Genomic DNA, 10,633 nt, shown 5'->3' on the forward strand with positions numbered 1-10,633 from the left:
GTGTGACTGATAATGAACATCCAACAGTTCTGTGTTGTGAGCATCCCAGTAATAAGCAGCCCACCTGTTTGCTGCTGTTCTGGTGTGGTTTAGAGGGATGATAGGGCCACTGGATGCCAACTGCCTCACTATGTCCCCACTCTGCACCTATCTCATCATCTGCTGTGTCATCCTCTCATCTCTCTCTCTCCCACTGTCTCTCTCTCCCCCACTGTCTCTCTCTCGCCCACTGTCTTTCTCTCCTCCCACTGTCTCTCTCCCCCACTCTCTCTCTCTCCTCCCACTGTCTCTAAATCCATCTCTCTCTCTGATCCATCTCTCTCTCCACCACCATCTCTCTCTCTCCCACTGTCTCTAATTCCATCTCTCTCTATCTCTCCCCACCATCTCTCTCTCTCCTCCCACTCTCTAAATCCATCTCTCTCTATCTCTCTCGCTGTTATCAATTCAATTTAAGGGCTTTATTGGCATGGAAAACACATGTTAACATTGCCAAAGCAACTGAAGTAGATAATAAACAAAAGTGAAATAAACAATACAAATTAACAGTAAACTCACAGAAGTTCCACTCACAGAAGTTCCAAAAGAATAAAGACATCTCTACCTCACTCTGCCAACTCTCTATCTGTGACTGTGTCTCTTGCACTCATCCCTCGCTCTCTCTCTCTCTCTCTCTCTTTCTCTCACCCATCCCTCGATTGCTCCCTCTCTTTATCTCTCTCTCGCAGATTGAGTGGCCAGCACCACAGGAGAAGAAGAGAGAGTGTTCTGCCAAGGGCAAGAACAACCAGGTACGGATCCTTAAAGTTTCTGTTGACATTCAACTCCTTCATTAGACTGAGTTAATGATTATTGCTATGAATGGTAGAATATTATGCTTCAGTGTTAGTCTCCTCTCCCACAGACGGAGTGCTTCAACTACATCCGCTTCCTGCAGAGCTACAACCACACCCACCTCTACACCTGTGGAACCTTCGCCTTCCAGCCCAAGTGCACCTACATCGTGAGTGGCTCTCAATGGCAGAGTCCCAAATGGCACCCTATTCCATTCTTAATGCACTACTTTTGACCAGAGCCCTGGGAATAGGGTGCTATTTAGGACCAACAAGGTCTCAATCACTTCCTGACCTTAAATCTGTGTCTTCATCCCACTCTGTCTGGAGGTGATATTAGAGTTGATCTGTCCTTGTGGTGGTGTCACAGCTAGCAGCACCAGTGACATGGTGTCATGTCTTCTATCTTCTGTCTGAAACCTCCACACCACATCCTCCCCATACGGCTGAATCATCTGTGTCAAAGGAAAGAATATCCCATGCAAACGCGGCAGTGGTATCTGGTTGTGAGTGAGTGAGTGAGTGAGTGAGTGAGTGAGTGAGTGAGTGAGTGAGTGAGTGAGTGAGTGAGTGAGTGAGTGAGTGAGTGAGTGTGTGCACCTGCCTGACGGAGATATGATCAGACGGGTGTGGCAAAGGCAGGGAGCGAGGACTGTGGCTCCTGTTAGAACGGTTGTCACGGACAGACAGAGCCCGGAGCTGTGTTAGTCATGCACTGACCACCTGTGTCTCTGTGTGTCTGTGTGCGTGTCTCTGCGTGTGTCCTGTTGTCAACCCACAGAATGCTGACCACTTCAGTCTCAACCCTGGCTCCCTGGAGGATGGGAAGGGCAAGTGTCCCTACGACCCTGCCAAAGGCCACACAGGCCTCATAGTGGGTAGGCCATCTATTTCACTCTATTCTACTCTACTCTATTTTATTCTATGTGTAAATGTTCTGTAATGGTGCTCATCCTGCCTGTCTCTGTGTCTCCCAGACAAGGAGCTGTACTCTGCCACACTGAATAACTTCCTGGGTACTGAGCCTGTGATCCTGAGGAACCTGGGACAGCAACACTACAGCATGAAGAGTGAATACCTGCCGGCCTGGCTCAACGGTGAGAGGGGGCGGGGTTTAAATGAGGAGGGGAGGAGAGAGAGAGAGGGAGAGGTATGTAAAAAGAAAGCAAGGATAGAATGAGAGAGGGAGAGGGGAATATGGAACTGTAGATATGGTGAAGGAGTTGGAGAGGGAGATGAGAAATGGAGAGGTTAGGGGCTAGCTAATAGGACCTCAGAGGCAGTGAGAGATGGAAAAAGCAGGTGAGTGTGAAAAAGCCTGGTAGAGGGGTGAGAGGTGGAGAGATGAGGTTAGAGGAGTGGACAGGAGTGATACATGAGGGAAGAGGGAGAAGAGGTGTTAGAGAGAGATAATGGAAGATGATGGAAGGGTATTAGATGAGACGAGGTTAGAGGGTAAAACATTACATTATATTAGAGGGAGTGGAGGTGGCTGTGTGTGTGTGTGTGTGCGTGCATGTGTTTGTGTGCACATGAGTGTGACCGTGCGGGCATACAGATGTAGGATCTTAATATGAACACTTTTGTTGCTGAGAATTATTTTCCTACATAGAAGGAAATGCTAACTTGTAATGTATTCAAGGTTTAAAAAGGCTTCTAAAGTTTGTAATTTAGGGTTAGGTTTATCATCCGCTACAACATTATTTTCCTGCTGTGGCAAACTGGCTCAAATTTAGATCCTGTGTGTGTGTGTGTGTGTGTGTGTGTGTGTGTGTGTGTGTGTGTGTGTGTGTGTGTGTGTGTGTGTGTGTGTGTGTGTGTGTGTGTGTGTGTGTGTGTGTGTGTGTGTGTGTGTGTGTGTGTGTGTGTGTGTGTGTGTGTGTGTGTGTGTGTGTGTGTTTGTTACATCTCATGCTCCTGTGTGTGTGCGTCCGTGTGTTGTCCTCTCAGAGCCTGACTTGTGGGCTCGGCCTTGGTGAGGGAGAGCAGTGGCAGTAAGGAAGGGGATGATGACAAGATCTACTTCTTCTTCAGTGAGAGAGCTGTAGAGCTGGACTGTGACACAGAGCTCACTGTGGCCAGGGTGGCCCGCGTCTGCAAGGTAGGCTACACGCATATATGGTTACACACACACAGATTTGTTTTCGGAAATTTTCAGGACTTTTTGGGAGTAAAAATGTAACAGGAAATGCTTACCTTCCCATGCATCACTTCATCTTTCCCCAGCTGGAGTGAATGGCAATCTCTGGGTTGATAGATTTTAGCTTATTCCTCTGTCACAGTGTACTATGTTGTATCAAATACATAATATGTTGTAATGTTAATGTTAACCTTAACCTAACTCTAACCCTAACCTAACCCTTATCCTAACTCCTAACCCTTATCCTAACTCCTAACCTTAACTCTAAACCTTACCTAACCTTAACCCTTAACTTCTCTGGGATAGGTGGGACGGTAGCGTACCACTTGGCCAAAATCCAGAAAAAATGTAGCGCGCCAAATTCAAATTATATTACTATAAAAATCAATCTTTCATGAAATCACACATGAAAGACACCAAATTAAAGCTACACATGTTGTGAATCCACCAACATGTCTGATTTCAAAAAGGATTTACGGGGAAAGCACACCAAACAATTATGTTAGCTCAGTACATAGCCACAGAAAAACACAGCCATTTTCCCAGCAAAAGATAGTAGTATCAAAAAGCAGAAATAGAGATAAAATAATCACTAACCTTTGATGATCTTCATCAGATGACACTCATAGGACATCATGTTACGCAATACATTTATGTTTTGTTCGATAATGTGCATATTTTATCCACAAATCTCGGTTTACATTGGCGCCATGTTCAGAAATGCCTCTAAAATATCCGGAGTAATTGCAGAGAGCCACGTCAAATAACAGAAATACTCATCATAAACTTTGATGAAAGATACATGTTATACACAGAATTAAAGATACACTTGTTCTTAATGCAACCGCTGTGTCAGATTTAAAAAAAACTTTACGTAAAAAGCACACCATGCAATAATCTGAGACAGCGCTCAGATTTAACAACATTTCTCCGCCATGTTGGAGTCAACAGAAATATGAAATTACATCATAAATATTCCCTTACCTTTGATTATGTTCATCAGAATGCACTGCCAGGAATCCTAGTTCCACAATAAATAGTTGTTTTGTTCGATAATGTCCATTACTTATGTCCAATTAGCTACTTTTCCTAGCATGTGTAGTACACGTGTCCAAACGCTCGCGCAGATGCAGGCAAACGTCGGACGAAAACTTCTAAAAGTTATATTACAAGTCGAATAAACTGGTCAAACTTAGTAGAGAATCAATCTTCAGGATGTTGTTATCATATATATCCAATAACGTTCCAACCGGAGCATTTCTTCATGTCTGTATAAGTAATGGAACGCAAGGCGATATCATGAGGAAAGCGCGTGAGCAAGAACTGGCAATCTGCCAGACCAGTGACTGAAACACCTCCCATCTGGCCCCACATCACACTTCATTCAGCATTCTACAGACTGTTGACATCTAGTGGAAGTCGTAGGAAGTGCAAACAGATCCATATATTACAGGGAATTGAATAGGCGATGACTTTAACATCGACCCTTCTCAGAATTCTCACTTCCTGTTTGGATTTTTTCTCAGGTTTTTGCCTGCCATATGAGTTCTGTTATACTCACAGACATAATTCAAACAGTTTTAGAAACTTCACCCTTAACCTTTATCCTAACTCCTAACCTTTTCCCAACCCTTATCCTAACTCCTAAACCTGATCCTAGCCCTTATCCTAACTCCTCACCTAACCTAACCGTTATCCTAACTCCTAACCCTAAACCATACCTAACCCTTAACCTAATCCTTATCCTAACCTTAACCTAATCCTTATCCTAACTCTAAKTCCTAACCCTAACTCCAAACTCTAGCCCTTCTAACCCCAAACCCTAAACCTCACCCTTAAGCCTAAAATTGCATTTTAACACATTCAGGACATGAAAAAAGTCCTGCCTTTTCAGAAATGTTCTTGTTTTCCTACCTTGTCAGGACATTCTGGTGAATTGTTAGGACATTGTGGTTCTGACACACACACACACACACACACGCAGTCTCTCTCTCACACCCACAGCCACCGAACACACACACACCACTCAACCCTACTCTGGGTACTGGTAAGTAACTGCTAACTGGCTATTTACACTGAGACACACACACTTCCGTTTTACTCTTTCTTTAAAATCACTCCTCTCACCCAGTTACGAGTTATAAGCTCAGAGTTGACCATCCACTATCATTGCATTATACGACCCGTTGTTTTTCCTGGTGGTCTGGATTAACTCCTTGCCCTAGACTATGTCCTAACTCCTCTATCCCCAGTCTGTCTGTTTATCACAGCAGGGTGATCTCTCTCTCTCTCCTTTACAATCACTCTTCTCACCCCATTCCGTCAAAAAACATCCACAAATATTATGGAAGTAAACAGATTTTTACACCCTACTGGCGTTATGGCACCTCTTCTGACTCCTGTCCCTTGACTGACCATGTGTCTCTCCTCTTAGGGTGATCTGGGGGGCACCAGGACCCTGCAGAAGAAGTGGACCACCTTCCAGAAGGCCAGGCTGGTGTGTTCTCTCCCTGAACGCCACGTCACCTTCAACAACCTGCGGGAAGTCTTCACCCTGCCAGGCATCGACTGGCGCACCACCACCTTCTATGGCATCTTCCACGCCCAGTGGTGAGTCACAATAACACTAACGCCAGGGAGTCGATGTGCCAAAGAGAATAGCGTTTGTCTGCGTCCCCATATGGCACTTATTCCGTAAATAGTGCACTACTTTTAAACAGAGCCCTGTGAGCCCTGGTCAAAAGTAGTGCACTATATAGGGAATATGGTGCCATTTGAGACGCGGACACAATAGCACTGCCAGGGAGTTAAATGTGCCAAAGATAATCTCTCTGTCCAACTTAGCACCTTTGCTAACACTGGCCTGGCGTGACTTCTAAGTCTATACATTTTTCCAATTCTTTTGAAGATATTATTTTATACCCAAAATTACAGTTTTACTAGCCTTGAGTCAGCTAATGTGTCTTCTCTGTGTATAGATGGACTTCAGTGGAGGCTGCCGAGGGGAGGACGGCTCATAATAATGTCTGGAACGGCGCTAATGGAATGGCATAAAATACATAGTAACCACGTGCTCGATACCATTACACCTATTCCGCTCCTGCCATTATCACGAGCCCGTCCTCTTCAATTAATGTGCCACCAACATCCTGTGATGGACTTTTCCAATTCTGTTATAAAAAAACAAGTTATTATCCTAATAAAACCAAACCATCATCCTATTTCTCCATATCCTATGTCATACAAACAGACAATGTAAAATGACTACAGAAACAACACACCTAGCTAATAACAACTTCTCCCTCAATGTGAGCAAGACAAAGGAGATGATTGTGGACTACAGGAAAAGGAGGGCCGAACAGGCCCTCATTAACATCGACAGGGCTGCAGTGGAGCGGATCGAGAGTTTCAAGTACCTTGGTATCCACATCACCAACAAACTATCATGGTCCAAACACACCAAGACAGTCGTGAAGAGGGCACGACAACACCTTTTCCCCCTCAGGAGACTGAAATGATTTAGCATGAGTCCTCAGATCCTCAAAAAGTTCTACAGCTGCACCATCGAGAGCATCCTGACTGGTTGCATCACCACCTGGTATGGCAACTGCTCGGGATCCGACCGTAAGGCGCTACAGAAGGCAGTGCATACGGCCCAGTACGTCACTGGGGCCGAGCTTCCTGCCATCCATATACTAGGTGGTGTCAGAGGAAGGCCACAAAAATTGTCAAAGACTCCAGTCACCCAGGTCATAAACTGTTCTCTCTGCTACTGCAAGGCAAGTGGTAACGAAGCGCCAAGTCTACGTCCAAAAGGCTCCTCAACAGCTTCTACCCCCAAGTCATAAGACTGCTTAACAATTAATTAAAAAAAACATTTTTTTAACTAGGCAAGTCAGTTAAGAACAAATTCTTATTTACAATGACAGCCTACTGGGGAACAGTGGGTTAACTGCCTTGTTCAGGGGCAGAAAAACAGATTTTTACCTTGTCAGCTCGGGGATTCAATTGCTGGATTGGCCTGATGCTCTTACCACTAGGCTACCTGCTTCCCCTTGCCACCCGGACTATTTATATTGACCCCCCCCCCCCCACACACACATTTGTTTTTACACTGCTGCTACTCGCTGTTTATTATCTATGCATAGTCACTTTATGCCTACCTACATATCCAATTTGTAAGTCGCTCTGGATAAGAGCGTCTGCTAAATGACTTAAATGTAAAATGTAAATATACAAATTACCTTGACTAACCTGTACTAACCTGCACATTGACTCGGTACCTATACCCCTTGTATATAGGGTGGCGCACAATTGGCCCAGTGTCGTTCGGGTTAGGGGAGGGTTTGGCCGGGGTAGGCCATCATTGTAAAATAAGAATTTGTTCTTAACTGACTTGCCAAGTTAAATAAAGGTTAAATAAAATTATGTAAAAATATAGCTTCGTTATTGTTATTTTATTGTGTTACTTTTATAAAAAACTGTACTTAATTTATTTAGTAAATATTTTCTTAGCTCTATTTCTTAAACTGCATTCCGTTCCACTAGCGGAACCCCTCGCCAACAGCCAATAAAATTGCAGGGCGCCAAATACAAATCAACCGAAATCTCATAAATCAAATTTCTCAAACATACAAGTATTAGGCACCATTTTAAAGATACAATTCTTGTTAATCCAGCCACAGTGTCTGATTTCAAAAATGCTTTACAGCGAAAGCTCCACAAACGATTATGTTAGGTCACCACCAAGTCACAGATAAACCCAGCCATTTTTCCCGCCAAAGAGAGGAGTCACAAAAAGCACAAATAGAGATAAAATGAATCACTAACCTTTGATGATCTTCATCAGATGACACTCATAGGACTTCATGTTACACAATACATTAATGTTTTGTTCGGTAAAGTTCATATTTATATCCAAAAATCGTATTTTACATTGGCGTGTTAGATTCAGTAGTTCCAAAACATGCAGTGATATTGCAGAGAGCCACATGAATTCACAGAAATACTCATAATAAATGTTGATGAAAATACAGCTATTATGCATGAAACTTTAGATACACTTCTCCTTAATGCAACCGCTGTGTCAGATTATTTTTTAACTTTACGGAAAAAGCATAATCTGAGAACGGCACTCAGAGCCCAAACCAGCCAGAGAAATATCCGCCATGTTGGGTAGTCAACATTATTCATATTATTCATATATAAATATTCACTTACCTTTGATGATCTTCATCAGAATGCACTCCCAGGAATCGCAGTTCCACAATAAATGCTTGTTTTGTTCGATAATGTCCATCATTTATGTCCATTTATGTCCAATAGCTTCTTTTGTTTGGGCGTTTGGTAAACAATCCAAAAGCTCGATCTGGTCCATTCGGACGAAACGTTCAAAACGTTATATTACAGGTCGAAGAAACTTGTCAAACTAAGTATAGAATCAATCTTTAGGATGTTTTTATCATAAAAGTTCAATGCTGTTCCAACCAGAGAATTCCATTGTCTGTAGAAAGACACTGGAACGAGAGCAACCTCTCAAGTGAAAGCGCGTGACTGAGAACGAGGCTGTAGGCAGACCTCTTAGTAAAACAGCTCCCATCCGGCCCCCCTTCACATGAGCAGCCTGAAACCACATTCTAAAGACGGTTGACATCACTTCCTGTTTGGATTTTTTCTCAGGTTTTTGCCTGCCATATGAGTTATGTTATGCTCACAGACATCATTCAAACAGTTTTAGAAACTTCGGAGTGTTTTCTATCCAATACTAATAATAATATGCATATATTAGTATCTGGGACTGAGTAGGAGGCAGTTCACTATGGGCATGCTATTCATCCAAAAGTGAAAATGCTGCCCCCTATCCCAAACAAGTTAAGGGCTTGTAGTAAGCATTTCACGGTAAGGTCTACACCTGTTGTATTCGTCACGTGACAAATAAAATTTGATTTGATCATCTTAAGCCCATTTTTTTGTTGTTGTCTCCTGTCCCAGGGGTGATGTGGATGTGTCAGCGGTGTGTCAGTACCAGATAGGGGAGGTGAAGAAGGTGTTTGACGGCCCGTATAAGGAGTACAGAGAGGGCTCCCAGAGATGGGGACGATACACTGGCACTGTCCCCAGCCCACGGCCCGGAGCGGTGAGTGATGGATGAAGGGGGGGTGAAGGGAGGGGGTGACGGGTGAGGGTGGAGGGAGAGACAAAGGGAGAGAGGGATGAAAGAAGGGGTATAGTGGAGGAATGGAGAGTGAGTTGGACAGAGAGAAGGGAGTCTGGAGAGCGATCAGAGCCAACAAGCGATGCCAGCCTGTCCCACAACTAACAACATTCCTTGTTTCTTCCTCTCTCCCTCACCTCTCTCTGTTCCCTCTCTCTCCTCTCTGTCTCTTCTCTTTCTTCTTCACGGTGCAGTGCATTACAAGCTGGCATAGGGAGAACGGCTACAACAGCTCTCTTCAGTTGCCAGACGCCACTCTCAACTTTGCCAAGAAGCACCCTCTGATGGAGGAGAAGGCTCAGGCTCGCCCCCTACTGCTCACCAAGGGCATCAACTTCACCCGCCTGGCAGTGGACCGGGTCAGCTCCCTGGACCAGCGTGCATACAACATGCTGTTCATTGGCACAGGTTACTATATACACAACTATATAACTATACAACTATATACTGTTCATAGTCACAGATAACTATATACAACTATATAACTATACAACTATATACTGTTCATAGTCACAAGAGTAAGCAGTTTTCCCCCCAAACTTATGGGCATGCTATTCATCCAAAAGTGAAAATGCTGCCCCCTATCCAAACAAGTTAAGGGCTTGTAGTAAGCATTTCACGGTAAGGTCTACACCTGTTGTATTCGTCACGTGACAAATAAAATTTGAATTGATCATCTTAAGCCCATTTTTTGTTTGTGTCTCCTGTCCCAGGGTGATGTGGATGTGTCAGCGTGTGTCAGTACCAGATAGGGGAGGTGAAGAAGGTGTTTGACGGCCCGTATAAGGAGTACAGAGAGGGCTCCCAGAGATGGGGACGATACACTGGCACTGTCCCAGCCCACGGCCCGAGCGGTGAGTGATGGATGAAGGGGGGGTGAAGGGAGGGGGTGACGGGTGAGGTGGAGGGAGAGACAAAGGGAGAGAGGAGGAAAGAAGGGGTATAGTGGAGGAATGGAGAGTGAGTTGGACAGAGAGAAGGGAGTCTGGAGAGCGATCAGAGCCAACAAGCTGCCAGCCTGTCCCACAACTAACAACATTCCTTGTTTCTTCCTCTCTCCCTCACCCTCTCTCGTGTCCCTCTCTCCCTCTCTGTCTCTTCTCTTCTTCTTCACGGTGCAGTGCATTACAAGCTGGCATAGGGAGAACGGCTACAACAGCTCTCTTCAGTTGCCAGACGCCACTCTCAACTTTGCCAAGAAGCACCCTCTGATGGAGGAGAAGGCTCAGGCTCGCCCCCTACTGCTCACCAAGGGCATCAACTTCACCCGCCTGGCAGTGGACCGGGTCAGCTCCCTGGACCAGCGGCATACAACATGCTGTTCATTGGCACAGGTACTATATACAACAAACTATATTACATACAACTATATACTGTTCATATCACAGATTAACTATATACAACTATATACTATACAACTAATATAAACTGTTCATATCACAGATA

General features: G+C 44.5%; 1 protein-coding gene across 1 annotated transcript in view; it reads left to right on the forward strand.

Moving 5' to 3' along the window:
- Positions 1 to 10,633, forward strand: part of sema4c (sema domain, immunoglobulin domain (Ig), transmembrane domain (TM) and short cytoplasmic domain, (semaphorin) 4C) — a 65,230-nt gene that overhangs the window by 36,234 nt on the left and 18,363 nt on the right. Inside the window, 9 exon segments of the mRNA XM_070436843.1 lie at positions 729 to 791; positions 905 to 1,003; positions 1,615 to 1,711; positions 1,811 to 1,930; positions 2,784 to 2,789; positions 2,792 to 2,934; positions 5,408 to 5,583; positions 8,965 to 9,109; positions 9,382 to 9,595. Coding sequence (XP_070292944.1) covers positions 729 to 791; positions 905 to 1,003; positions 1,615 to 1,711; positions 1,811 to 1,930; positions 2,784 to 2,789; positions 2,792 to 2,934; positions 5,408 to 5,583; positions 8,965 to 9,109; positions 9,382 to 9,595 — 1,063 coding nt within the window.

This window comes from Salvelinus sp. IW2-2015, linkage group LG33, assembly GCF_002910315.2.
Source record: "Salvelinus sp. IW2-2015 linkage group LG33, ASM291031v2, whole genome shotgun sequence".
Classification (NCBI taxonomy): Eukaryota; Metazoa; Chordata; class Actinopteri; order Salmoniformes; family Salmonidae; genus Salvelinus; species Salvelinus sp. IW2-2015.